The 14,085-nt window shown below is 49.9% G+C and overlaps 2 protein-coding genes across 2 annotated transcripts; both read left to right on the top strand.

Annotated features, from left to right (window-relative positions):
- Positions 1 to 3,896: 3,896 nt before the first annotated feature.
- GMORB2_4764 (Protein of unknown function (DUF3295)) lies at positions 3,897 to 5,826 on the top strand (the record flags this gene model as incomplete). Its single annotated transcript, XM_035466738.1, has 2 exons — positions 3,897 to 3,996; positions 4,082 to 5,826. 2 exons carry the CDS (start codon positions 3,897 to 3,899, stop codon positions 5,824 to 5,826), a joined length of 1,845 nt encoding a protein of 614 aa, XP_035318102.1.
- A 2,828-nt stretch (positions 5,827 to 8,654) lies between these two features.
- GMORB2_4763 (uncharacterized protein) lies at positions 8,655 to 11,742 on the top strand (the record flags this gene model as incomplete). The annotated part of the gene is made up of 2 exons (XM_035466737.1): positions 8,655 to 8,774; positions 11,737 to 11,742. The coding sequence occupies 2 exons, from the start codon at positions 8,655 to 8,657 to the stop codon at positions 11,740 to 11,742; spliced, it is 126 nt and encodes a 41-aa protein (XP_035318101.1).
- Between the last annotated feature and the right edge of the window lie 2,343 nt (positions 11,743 to 14,085).

Here is a 14,085-nt window from a genome sequence, read left to right as displayed (position 1 = left end):
TATGGTCGTAGTATGGCCCCCGGTCGGGGTGAGTGCCAGGTCCTACCGCTCGTTTCCCCTCCGTCAGGACGAGGGAGAGAGAGGCATTCCAGGCTAGTTTTAAAACTGTGGCAGCAGCATCAGCACGGGTCGTACCATCGTCATATCGTAGCGAGCACAGCAATACGGCCCAGCTACCAGCCATACAGGTGCTTATCGATTGGCTGTGGATATGCATATCTATCACCTGTGAGTGGGCGATAGTTGTTTGGATGAGAATTGCCGAGCTTTTCTCTCTTCTTCTTTCTCTTCTCCTGCTTTAGCATGACACTAGTGGAAAATACGACCATGTCGATGGAAGGGGGTGAGTGAATGAAAAATCATTCTTCATCAGAGGCCGCGTGACTGCTTTCAATTTTTTTTCATGGATGCTAGTACAGAAGAATTCATATCAGGCTCTTGACAAACAAAAAAAGGCGAGAGAGATCTCATAAAGAGGTCTAAGAATCGGTGACACGTAGAAAGACCACGAGGTGAGTAGAGAAGAAATGATGCGAGCAGCTTCCCTTCTCACCCTCCCCCCCCCTCCCAAAAAAACAACGTCATGTGTACCTGACAAACGATGAGTTGGCAGGACGGTCTGATGACTGTATTTGCTGTGCCTAACCCGTTGTACTGCCTGGCCGAAAGAGACAGGCACAGACACCCCCCCCCGCTCCCATCTCCCTCTTTTATTATTATTATTATTATTATTATTATTTTTGAGAGAGAGAGGGGGGACCCTTGAAATGATATTGCCGCGGCGGTTGAAGACGCCCTGAGATGGAGGGGTCCTGCTTGCAGCGGCTATCTGCCCCGTGTGCCAGAGCTGTCCGTCTACTCCCCTCTTCTGTGGCAAAGGCCCTGCTCCCTGCTGCGAGAGGCAGGGATGGCTCTGCGAGGTAGGGTAGGTATATACAGGTAATTGGGTTGATAGGCCGTCACCTGGAGCTTCTGCCGTGCGGTTTGCCTCTGCGACAATTCCTGACAAGAGAGAACGAGATCCTGGTAAGAGTGCTACGCTGCCGGGGAAGGCTTCAACCCCCACCCCCCTGCCGTCTGCGCGTGTCCTTGTCGGCTGCGAGAGCCCTATGAGAGATGCTGTCCAGCAATCCCAACCGACGGATGGATCACGGTTCAGAGGGGAGGGAAGATGGCGCAGTTAAGGTGTTATGTGCGACGGGGGCGGATGACTTGTGTGGGCTCCTCCGAGAGAGAGCTCGTAATGAGAAGATAGAGAGGGGAGAAAAAAAGAAGAAGAAAGAAAAGAAAAAGAAAGAGAGTTGTAATGAAGGGATCTGTGATTTCTAGCATCAGGTAGTGAAGAGTATACCAAGCAAGTGTAAGTGCGTGCAGCTCTGCGTACCGCTACTCACATAACTCACAATGTCCGTGTCCTGGTCGTCGGTCTCCTCTCTCTCCCTCTCTCTCACACGCACACACACTCTCTCCGGGCTTCCCCGGGATCCGATCCCCGGCTGGTCAATGATAGGTACGATGCTACGACATGCACCCCGGACAACGTTGCTGCCTGACCGTGGCATCACGCGCCGAGATACGGGGGGAGATATTTCGGTCAATCAATCGATCAGCTCGTGATAGTGCAGAGAAATTTTTCTTCAGTATCTCTATACAAGCACCAGACGGCACTGGATCTGCGAGTGATGACCCTCGGCCAAGTCAGAGTCACACGTTGACAGGCTGCGGGGTGGAAGGGTCTCTCCCCTTTGATCTGCCTCGGGCGCCTCTTAGCAGCGAGTTTATTCCTGACAGGGTAGGACGCCGGCGCATCTGACTGGCCATTATTCACTCGGTACGAGAGCATGAGCCTCAGCGTATTACAGGCCATGTTGATGGAGGGGGGAGGAAGAGGAGGAGGAGGAGGCAGCCGGTCACATGGCTTGCGAGGCAGACGACGTTTGATATATTCATTGGTCCATATGGCCTTGAATCCTCTCCTTCCCCGTTCTCCGTCTGTGGCGTTGTGGGCGTTGTGGGTGCTGCTAAGCCATTCATCTTCCCCGTATTGATCAGTGAGAAACACCGTATGATGTACGGAGGACACCATGACCGTTTTGTAATTCCCACAATGCACCTGAGAAAAGGGCCGAGACGTCTTACGGAGTAGAAACCCTGCGAGTGATATACACCAACGGGTCAGATGGGAAGAGACGGCAAGCCTGGTCGGTCACACAGCCCTCCTCATCTTTTTTTCTTGTCTGACGCGGCCGGGACAGTAATTTGGTGAGAGAAAAAGAAAAGAAGAGAAGGAAAAAAAAAAAAAAAAAAAAGCAACGCTTTCCGGGGTAACGCTGGCTTGCAATAGGAATTATCATCTGTCTATCTATTACTCGCGACACGGAGCCGAGAACGGACAGAACATAGCAGTCCGAAGAGAGAAAAAAAAACACGGGAAAAAAAAAAGTCATATGGCCAACCGATACGGATGTACATAATATATATATGTATATACATATATATATATACACACACACACAATATAGACAGCTTCAAGCGTCGAAATGCTCTGGCCTCCCCTCCTCGGCGTAGCCAAACGTATTGGGCAAACGTCCGGCCCGTTTTGGGGGGGTTTGGGGCAAAAAAGGTAAGGCGGCTCCGACTACGTGGAACCGGAGCGGCGGAGCCTACTACTCGTATAGCCAAGCGCGCATTTCTGCTGACTACTCAGGGTCTGCTGGCAGACAAGAGCGAAGCGGTACCGATGGCCAGCTAAGATAGACGGACCGACGACGGGGTACCGTAAAGAGGAGAGAGCCCAGAGAGGGGGGGGGGGGGGCAAAGGGTTGCTGACTAGCTGAGCGAGGCCAGAAAACGCACCCGGCCACCGTCACATGAGTCGGGAGAGAGGATGCTACCATTTCGGGTATAGAACCGTCGGAACCGGTCTAGTCCATTCTGGGCAGTATATACCAGAGACACTTTCAACTTCCGCATAGGGTTAAGCGTAGCTCCAGGTTCTGATCAGCAGGGCAGCAACTGCGCCGTGGGCGGTACCAGCTCTGTCTCTACTGATACTTCTTCCGACCGCGTTGTACTCCCTATCCCTGCTGTATTGAAAGCCCCACGACTAAGCGCACGGATCCTTGCTCGTCGGCCACCGGGATGGCTCCGGTAGGTACCCTTGTCCTGGGGATATACGTACCCCCCCAACCGCACTGAGGCGTATATACATATACACCCCCACTTTGATACTGTTCACACCCCCCTCCAATCCTCACACCTCTTTTCTCCGTCCTAGTTGACATTTCTTTCCCCCCTCTCTGTCTCCCCGAGAAAAGCCCACTGTCATCATAAGATGCGAGAAACATACATTACATACATCAAGCTCACACACCGCACTCCCCCCCCCCCCAATTCCACTTTTCTCCTTCTTCCCTTCTCGTCCTTTAATAATAATTAACATCCCGTCTCCTCTCTTCCCCAGATCATATCATTCTTACTCTACCCTCACCTCTCTCACTTCTCTCAACATCTAGAGTCGTCCAAGAAATTCTCCGTGTGAACATCACAACCCGCCCTTGCCATCTCCACACCGCGTTCGATCTGATCACACGCCCCCCATCACCACCGCCTCCTGCCGCCGCCACAGCATCACCGCTGACAATCTGACGACGACACACGACGTACTTGCTTGATCGAAGCCAAAAAAAAAAAACACCACTCTGGATTCCATCCTCTACTTCGGCGTCGATCAGACCTGGTTTCTCTCCCACACTCTCTCCCTCTCTCTCTTCGTCTCGGGCCATCTCAACTCCACCACTACACACTTCCCTCTCCCTTGGACGTCAACCTACACACTTCTCTCTCGAGACCCGCATCGCCCTTGTAGGTACCGAGCAACGACGAGCTTGGCAGAAATGCCCAATCACCTGGACACACACGTCCTCACGGTCGACGCAGACCTCATCCACAAAGTCAACACGGAAAACCCTGCCAACCTCTACACCATGTGGACCGGTGAGCCTCCTCCCAAACCCTGACAGATGTGGTCTAACCGCGGCCCCCCCCCTCTCCCTCCAAATCGCTGACAGCAACGAAACAGTCTTCTCCCGCTGCGCAGACTCAGTTGAGCAGGGCCGGAGGCTAGAGAACCTCAGCTGGAGGCTCTGGCAGAAGAAGCAGCTGGCCGACCTTGACGGCAAGACGCCGGCCATGACCACCACCCTCCAGACCATCCCGTCCGACTCCAGGCTGCCCGAACTCCCTCAGCTCTCGGGCAGTGTCGACTCCCTTGCCGACGACGAGGCCGTCGAGTTCACCTCGGTCTCTGCACCGCTCGAGATCGTCCGCCCTAGGATACACAGGCAAGACTCGTCCACCAGCAGCCGCAGCCGCCGCGACCGCCACACCAGCTCCGACGAGGTCGAGAAGATGATCGTCTCCATCGTCAAGGACAAGGCTCCCCTCTCGGCACCCGCCCCTCCCAAGGCCAAGCTCGCCACCGCTCCGGCCCAGAAGGAGGTGGAGAACGAGACGGAGGCGGTCCCGCCCTGCCAGACCATCTACCGTTCCGGCTCCACCACGACCGAGTCTCAGTCCTCCAAGACGTCGGACATGCACTCGGTCATGTCGCGCGCCTCGCTCGACATGCAGCAGACGCAGCCGCAGCCGCAGCCGCAGCCGCAGCCGCCGCAGCAGAAGGCTCGCACCCAGGTCGTCCGCGGCTTCTCGCCTCGGCAGGCCCCGGCTCCCCTCCTGAAGACGCCCGAGGTCGAGGTCACGGCTGCCGACGTCGCCTTCCCCGAACCCAGGTCGTCACCCGCCCCCGTCGTGGTGACGCGCACCGGCAAGCAGCCCGCCGCCTTCGCCCTCGGCGGCTCTTACTCGTCCAGCGAGCAGGGCCAGAGCGTCGAGACGCGTCAGCGGGTCGGCCCCACCTCGACGCCGGCTCCCGCCCCCAAGGCCAAGACGGCCGCCTTCAAGCTCGGCGGCTCGAAGTCGTCCGAGGAGGACGCGTCGTCTCTCAAGAGCGCCCTCCACTCGAGCCGCGACGGTGGCCACGACCTGTCGGCGCAGAAGAAGCAGGCCTCGTTCAGCAGCCGCGTCGTGACGCACACGATGGAGCCCGACTCGGCCATCGAGTCCGACTCGGAGGGTGACTACATTGACGAGAGCGCCATCGACGACGACGACGACGACTCGTCGGACTGGGAGGACTCTCTCGAGGACAGCGGCAAGTCGAGCGTGGACGAGAAGTACTTCCAGCGCGTCGACTCCAAGGCCAACCTGACCTCGCGCCGCTCCCTCATCACGCTCATGCTGGCCCAGAACGACGACCGCGCCAAGAAGCTGAGCAGCCACGCGTCGCAGTCGACGTCGGCCCTGCTCCAGGGCAAGGCTGGACCGTCGGCTCCCACCCTGGGCGCGTCGCCCGACGACTCGGACGACGCGCCTCTCATGATGAAGGGTGCGCGCCAGCAGCGCGCCCAGCAGCAGCACGGCCTCAAGCCCATCCGCGAAGGCCGGACCGGCGCGATGCCGATGGCGATGCCGACGCAGGGCCAGGTCTACGGACAGCAGGCGCTGTCCCCGCGCACGACGCGCCGCAACATGCTCGCCACGGAGCTGACCGAGTCGCTCCGCAGGCACCTCCTGTGGGAGCGGTCGCAGAAGTCGTCGACGGCCAACGCGGTGCTCAAGCGCCGCCACACCTCGCACGACGTGGCCAACCTGAGACAGTATCCCGAGCGATCGTGCATGAAGAAGAGCGAGGACGCCAATGCCAACAGCATGAACCAATTCTTCTCCAAGGAGAGCTTTGAGGGATACCACGCAAAGGGTTGGTAGAGGGCAGAACCGTTGCAGGTGTTCGATACGGATGTGCTTTCCCTTCCCCCCTCCCCTTGACCGGTCGATCGAGCTACTCGACGACACATGACCACATATTCTCGACAGCATAGCGTCGTCTTCTCCTTATCTCCCCCTCCTTGTTTTTCTTCTCATCTGAAACATAATGATTTTGCATGGATGGCGTTGCGGTCCAAGATACCACGGTTGGCATTGTTTTTCCTCTACTAGCGATATTTTTTTTACCTTTTTATATATATATCTTATCTTCTCCTCCTCAGGGAGAGATTACACTCTGTTTTTTTTTTTTCTTCTCAAGAAGAGTACAAACAATGCTTATTTCATGTCGGACACACTAAAAAGAAAAACCCCCACCACCAAAACTTCACCTCGTTTATGATTTTTTTTTTTTTAAAAAACCTCTTTGAGGATGCCATCTGCTGAGGGCTCTTCACTTGGCAGGGAAGAGTAAGAGAATACAGAAAATATCGAAACATCCTTCTCATGTGTGCTCTTGTGTGTTGTCTTCCTTTGACCTGTGACCTCTTGTCATGTGTACATAGAGTACAGACAGGTAGGACCGGACCGTAGGAGTGATGTGCATGTCCAAAGGGGGGGGGTACCGGATCTACGGAAGTTTGGGGCAAGCAGTGCGAAGAGTCATGGCAAGCAGCTAGTGACCAGACCGAGGTGAAAATAGCGGTTTTTTCCCTTCCTCTTCTTCTGTAAGAAGAAGAAAAGAGAAAGATTTTTCATGATATGGAGAGGGGTAATGCTCCGTAATATATGATGGTTCTGTCATTGTGAAGTCTCCTCACTCCCCCCCCCTCTTTCCATTATTTCAATTTCAGTTCATTACCAGATACTAAAGAGATATATTTCTCTTTTTTTCTTCTCCCCAATCTGTTCTCTTACAAGATCCCAAGATGAATATTTCTCTCGTAAGATCTTTTCTCTCTCTCTCTCTCTCTCTCTCTTGTAGTAGTAGTAGTAGTAGTAGTAGTAGTAGTAGTAGTAGTAGTAGTAGTAGTAGTAGGAGTAGGAGTAGTAGTAGTTAGTAGCAGCAGTAGTAGCAGCTAGTAGTAGCTAATAGTAGTAATCTGTAGTTGGCAATGAGTGGTACGAAGAGATATATTATCTTCCAAGGCTAATATGATTACCATGATCCCCCGCTTTGATGTAGCGGGGAGGGAGAGAAAAAAAAAGAAGTGTCTTGTAGACGGATCTGAATTTCTTCCCAGGAGACTCAGTCGTCTCTATCACGCACGGAGAGAGAGTAAAGTCCGTACAGACACACACAAAACAAACCCTATGAATGCTTGCTGCCTTTTTTTTTTTTTTTTTGGGGGAGGACGAGGCGGTGGTGTGCTTCCGTACTGACTACGGAGCAATATATATATATATATATTATTTATATCTAGAAAACACAACTCGTACTAATGGGAGTAATAAATACTCGTATGTGCATACGTGCATGCTTGCGTATCAATGCACGCAAAAAAAAGAAAAAAAAAGAAAAAAGGTAGGTAAGGCAGCGCTGCGTGGTTGACGCAAAAGCAGGTGCAGTAGAGGAGGCATAGATACCTCGTGTGCTTTTTCTTATTATTTAAATTTACCATCATCATTATTATTATCGCTATTTTATTTGTTATTTTTATTTAATTATCTGCTGCTTGCATAATGACTCACCTGTGGCTTTTTGGGCGGTGAAGAGGACCTTCCCTCTCCTCTCCCTGTATGGAAGGAGTATTGTATATTATATGCTGTGTATTGGCTCCGATAATGACATACAGCGGGTTATCAAATAGAGTACCCGCAGAGGGGTTTGCATAAGATTTTTATTTTATTTTATTTAATTTTAATTTTAATTTTATTTAATGAATTTTTTTTTTAAAAAAAAGAGCATCTAGTGTATGGCAGCATTTAGCATATGATGACATTTCAAGCATGACAGACGTCTCCTTTTTATTCTCCATCATTTTTTTCCCTCGTTTTATTCTCTTCTCTGTACATCAGTCTTCTCCTCTTCCTTCTCCTCCTTACCGACATGTTTGTGGGGTTGAAGAGTTCGGGTGAGATCGGGTAGAGAGACGACTGGTGTGAAATCAACACCAGCAATGCTAATACGACCCTTACCATACGACCGCTATTCTCCGGTACGGGGTCATCATTCTCGGATACGAGCGCATGTAGGTGATATGATTGTATTCGCAGTGGAATTCCACCTGAAATGTCTTACCTGGTAGGTAGTGATGCACGTACTCTCAGCTCCTCGACTGGTCTTTTTCTCTCTCTCTCTTCTTTCGCCTTCTTCTGGACTCCGGTACCCGTTTGTCCTAAGGCTTAGATATTTTCTCAATTTTACATTAAATTATATATATATATATGTATATACATATATTCTTTTGAAAAAATAAAATAAAAATAAGATACACGACCACGCTTTACCTCGGCCCCTGTCATTTAGACTCTGTCAATTGTCAAGGAACGTGACCGAGGAAAGAGCGTAGTTTTTTTTCTTCTCTCTTTTCCTCTCCTTTCGTCTCTATCCCCCCCCCTTTCAGATCAACATCCTGACATCTCCTTCCTCTTCAGTTGATGACCGTTGGATACCGACACTATGAAGTAATAGATGGGGAGGATTGCATCCGGTCAAGGGGTCTCGTGGTGGCTGTGGCCCGACTCGGCCTTGCCTGCTCTCCCCGTCTGGGGGTGTCGTTACCGCTCTCGTCCAGTCGGCACTGATATGACGGTGCAGTACCTGTCACGTTGCGGTGGAAGGGCAGATACTGTGACGATCCGGGTGCTCTTATCGAATCGGTATTGCCATGTACTACATCATAGTGGCACTTCCACGGCTGTTTATGCTTGACCGTGCCGGACGTCGTCGGCCACCCCGGAACCAGAGTGTGGGGAAGGACGAAGTCACCCATTTTGCGGTCTGGGGTGTCTGGGGAACTTTTTAGCCTTCTGTCTCTCTCTCTCTGTCTCTCCCTCTCTCTCTTGGTTTTATTTTTTTTTAATCTCTATTTCTATTTCATTCCATTCATTCTTCTTCTCCATCTCGACATGTACATCGAAAACAAAAAATCACATTCTCTCTTCCACTTCAAAAGAACATGGAACCGTCACCGTCATTGTCACCGATGCCGGCAGATGTACGCAGATCTAGTCTTTCGCGGATATCGCAGATACGTCAAGCCACGACGTCATGCAACAATGTCTTTTTATTAGTATTATTATTATCTCTTTCCTTCTTTTTCTTTCGTCTTCTCTTTCTCTTCTTCAATCGCTCATTGATGTCATCCGTAACATGACGCTGCATTTCTTCTTCTGGAAAGATCCATTGCAGAAACATCCGTGAGAGAAGCAGCAAAAAAAAAAAAAAAAAAAAAAAAAAAAAAAAAAAACCGTCAAGATCCACGTATCCGAAGAATGGACAACGTCATCCCTTCCATGGTCTCTTCCCACCCCTCGCCTAAATCAGATCAATCTAGCCATCCCAGTCGCGGGATTCGGGAAGGATCAATTTTCGTGATTGCACCCGGTACATTGGGTGTGTGTGTGTGTGTGTGTGTGTGTGTATGTGTGTGTGTGTGGCAACTTGTATGGCTGCCGAGGTCGGAAGGGGGAGAGATAGAGGTGAATGTGACCCTACCGATTACCGGTGGCGCATCACCAAGGCATTGTCCATGACCCTTACCTTGTCCTGGTTGGTGTGGAGAGGAAGAGAGAGAGAGAGAGAGAGAGAGAGAGAGAGAGAAGAGTAGGACGAATGACCTTGCAAGACTCACGACGGTCTCCGATATATGCGCATGGTCTAGTTCTACACATGTATTCGTAGTCGAATCGAATCTGAAGTGAATGTAATGTAAGTGATGGAGATTGGAGTCGGAATTGAAAGAAGAGAGAGAGAAAAGAGGACATTGAGAGGAAAACTGCAGATTAGAAATGAGAGGAGAGGAAAAAAAAAGGGGGGGAGGGGGGGGAAAGGAAAAAAGGAAGAAAGAGAGTGGTGAGGACTGAGAGCTGTGTCGGGAAGAAGGAATAGATGTGATTGGCCCCAACACGTCTTCTCGAAGCTTTCCATCGAAATGTGGGGGGGAGGGAGGGAATTTCTTCAATTGTACACAATATTTTTATCTGTTTATCTTTTATTTTTATTTTTATTTTTAATTTTTAATTTTTTTTTTTAAACAAAAAACCTCACCATCTGATGGAAATATTATCGTTACCATCGTGACTGCGACTATTAGCACCCAGAGCACGACATCCCCCCTGCCAAACTGCCAACTCGGATTTCTCATCCAACCATATCCATCTTCAATCACATGGCTTCTCCCACCCACCACCACCACCACCACCCTCTCTCTCTTCTACCATATCACTCTTCTCATATCAATGGAGGAGATCGTGTCGCAGCCTTGATTCTATGCAACTGTCCCGTTTGACTGAATAGATTTTCTTTTTCTCTCTCTTCAATACAATCTGCTCTTGGCCTCTGAATGGACTCGACTTGTCTGACTGATAGGATGGATGCACTTGCGGGGATCAATGCGAATTTGACCATCATGGAGAGACCAGTTCTTGGCTCGTGATGATGAAGAGAGGGACCGCCCGCTGATGACGATTCCTGCGCACTCCCACACCATGCATGGATATTCCCTATAGTCATCGGCCCTGCCCCCTCGGCGTCACCCGTCAGCCGGCCTTCTCTGAAATGAGATGCCGACTGAGACGGGTAGGAGGTTGGGGGGACATGTCTCGTACACGGTCAGAGTACTCGCTCTGACAGCCTACTGTTCAGATTTCTTCTTCTTTTCTTCTTCCAAGGTTCTCCTTCAAGGTACGCAAACCCCCCCCCCCCCCCCCCCCCCTTCAAGATCAGCAATCTTGGCTCTCTCGACCAGAGCCGTACGAGCTCATCCACCCTCTCTTTTCACGATTCCCCGGAGAAGGGACAACTCGCCTTGCAAGCTCTCCCACGACTCTACTCTCATGTCCTGTATACCCGTTCTTAAATTCTTTTTCTACATGTAAAAAGTATCACGGGTAAGACGCGTAGCTGAATGATGATAACAGCAGAGAAAAGAAGCCGGTGTACGGTAATCTGTACTGTCGGCGTCGACAAACCCAGAGCGGCCATCATCTTCTCCCCCCCCCTGAAGAGGAGAGAGTATACCGTATATACGGAAAGATGGGGACCCAGACCAGGGGACCCAGACCAGGGGACCTGCTCTCATCTGGTCTGATCTTTCGCCGGTCCCCACTCCATCGGGTGTACCGAACGACGACGGTCCGGGCCCGGGTCCTCGAGGCCGATTCAACTCTTGCGTCTGATATTGCATAGTTGGGAGGTGGAAGAAATATGAAGTATACAGTTTTTTTTTTTTTTACACACACACATGTATATACATACATACATACATATATATGTATATTGACAAGATAGAACCCATCAAGAGAAACTATACACGTCTTCTTTCCTCACCTTTTCTTATCCCCCCCCCCCCCAACGACACCGCTATATCGGTATGACGAAAGATGAATCATCATCCACATTTCCTCCTTTTCTTCTTCTTCTTCTTCTTATCGCTTTTTATTTTATCTTATTTTATCTATTCATTTATTTATTTTGCCCGGTCATATTTCTCTCATCTTATTTCATTTCCTCTGTGCGCCCCTGAATGGCGGCGGTTGTGACTTGCATCCTCTCGGACGAAACAGGGCAGGTTTCTCTGCTCTTCACCTTCATATGACCCATGGTCGCGTACAGGCAACCAACCTGGTCCGCCCATGTATGTGTGTGTGTGTGCGTGTGCGTGTGTGGCATCCCTCACATCCCCCGTCACATCTACAGCCCCGTTTCTCCTCCTCCTCCCTTCTTCTACCCACACACCCCTCCTCTAGACGTAGTTACGAATACAGGAGAAGCGAGGCAGAGCGCTTGCCACGCGCCTGTAACGACGAGTGACCCTCGTTCTCCGGTGTTGGCCGGAGTCATTTGAGGGAGCTTGTGCACGCACACACGTACATATACGGACGGACACGCACGCCAGTCGTAATACCAAAAAAAAAAAAAAAAAAGAAAAAGAAGAGAAGAGAAAACAACGCGTCAACCACTATCGAGTATTTCGTCGGCCATACAGATGGGAGGAGAAGGCTGCAGGTTTCTGCTCTACGCGTAGGGGCCCGGTGGCTGAATGATTGCCCGTGCCGTCTCGTGGGAAGATGGACAGCACACACTTTCAGTCATGTTACTTTTATTTTATTTTATTCTTGGGGTTTTTTTTATTACAAAAAAATCATTTTTCATTTCTATCTTCTTATCCTCTTGCCAATCAAGTGATACGGATAACAATACTGGGAGGAGAAGGGCGGTAGGGATATCTCAAGTGGTAGGGTCGGAACAACGGCGGTCAACTGCGTATACGAGGTCTTGTACTCTCATCTCCTCCTCCTCTTCTTCTTCTTCTTTTTTTATTTAAAAAAAAAAGGAAAAAATTCTTTCTTTTTTGTTGTTTGCTTCGATATCATCTCTTACTTGACACCTTTGGATGATATGATATGTTTGCTCTTGGTGAAGACAGAGAAAAAAAAAACAAGACAAGTAACCATCTTGGGCATCCAGCTTACAACCAACAAACAGTGATGCACAAACACATCATCATACTTGCCGCCCTGACCTTGCAGAGTCATGAGAGCACATGTTGCTGTATGCACCCAGCACCTGCCGGGAACTCTTTTCCCGCAAGGAAAAGGGTTTTATTTATTAATCTTTTTTATTTATCTACTCATCTGTCTTTTTATTTTATTTTATTTTATAATCCGTCATCATGATTTCCATCTTCTGCTCCCCAGGTATTATCACATGCTGAACAATGGAGGGGGCGTATATCAACTCCAGTCGAAAAAACGAAAAAAAACAAAGAGAAAACAAGGAGAGAAAGACAAGAAGAGAAACGAGGAAAGAAGAAGAAAAATCTATGAAATCAGCGTGGCATCACGATAGCCCATCACCGTGGCGCACGTGTGTACAACATATCGCTGTATCTATCCTCTTCTATTCTACCGAGTAGCATGGTAGTGATGCATGCTTGATATCATGTACGTCTCTACCGTGGTTGATACTATTCATCATATCAGCATTGCCATTGCACCGTCCCATCACCAGACTGATACTTCTCTTCATCTTTGCAACTTTCCTACATCTTCACGCTCCTCCCCTTCTCTATACAATCGTGATTGTCTGCACCTCACAGAGACACCCAGAGCTCATCGGAGAAGAACAGGGCTCGGAGACGCATGTGCCCGCGCAGCGTGTGTGTGGCGCCACCGTCGAGATTCGAGAGTGGTGGGAGGGGGGTTTCTGCCAGCTCAGCGGAATCCTGCCATATGACCACGGACCATGGGATTCAATGGAGGGTTGAGAGGGTGCCGCGGCCTGTATGCACGTCCTGGACGAGCGGTGAATCATTGAGAATACCTCGTTACCTCTCTCTCTCTCTCTTCCTTCCCTCCTCTTCTCTCTCTCTCTCCTTACTCATCCTAAAGAAGGAGAGAGAAGGAGAGAAGAGAAGGAAAAGATGAGAATCCATCTCGTATTATTTCTTGTTTGGCTCTTCTTGCAGCTTCTGTGCATCACTCTTGTCTGACAGTAATACACTGACGAGATGCTGTGTACATGCCATCTGTGCCTCACTCTCCTCCCGGAAGGAAGAGGGGAGACGGGTTTCTCTTTTCTGCGCAGGAATTGTCTAACGACTATTCCTTTCCTAACCGGCCAAGAAGAAAATGTAAATATAAAAAAAAAAAATTTGTAAGGAATCGGTGTCTACTACACACCCTCAACACCATCGTCGGTTTACCGGGTGGAGAACCGTTTTCATTGTTGTATACCTACTAAGTAATTACTGAGTGATGACACTGATATCAGATACCACTACTATTACCTCTACTCGTGGACTGTAGACTGCAGACTGTAGTGATAGACGGCAGTGCTAGTATAATACATACAGACATACAGCCCAGCCTTGTGAGAGGCGTGCGGTGCTTGATATTGGTCCGTCTCCTTCCTCATACTATCCTCTCGGATGACATAGATTACAATCAGTGTTGCGTTCCTCTCGGGTGTAAGAATTGAGATGATCTCTACACACACACGCACACATACACCACCACGCACACACACACACACACACACACACACACACACACATATATATATATATATATACAGCACAGCATACAACACATCGT

The sequence above is a fragment of the Geosmithia morbida genome (genome assembly GCF_012550715.1).
Source record: "Geosmithia morbida isolate 1262 chromosome Unknown scaffold_24, whole genome shotgun sequence".
NCBI lineage: Eukaryota > Fungi > Ascomycota > Sordariomycetes > Hypocreales > Bionectriaceae > Geosmithia > Geosmithia morbida.
The sequence above is the reverse complement of the archived record's forward strand: the minus strand, read 5'-3'. Positions and strand labels throughout refer to the sequence as shown.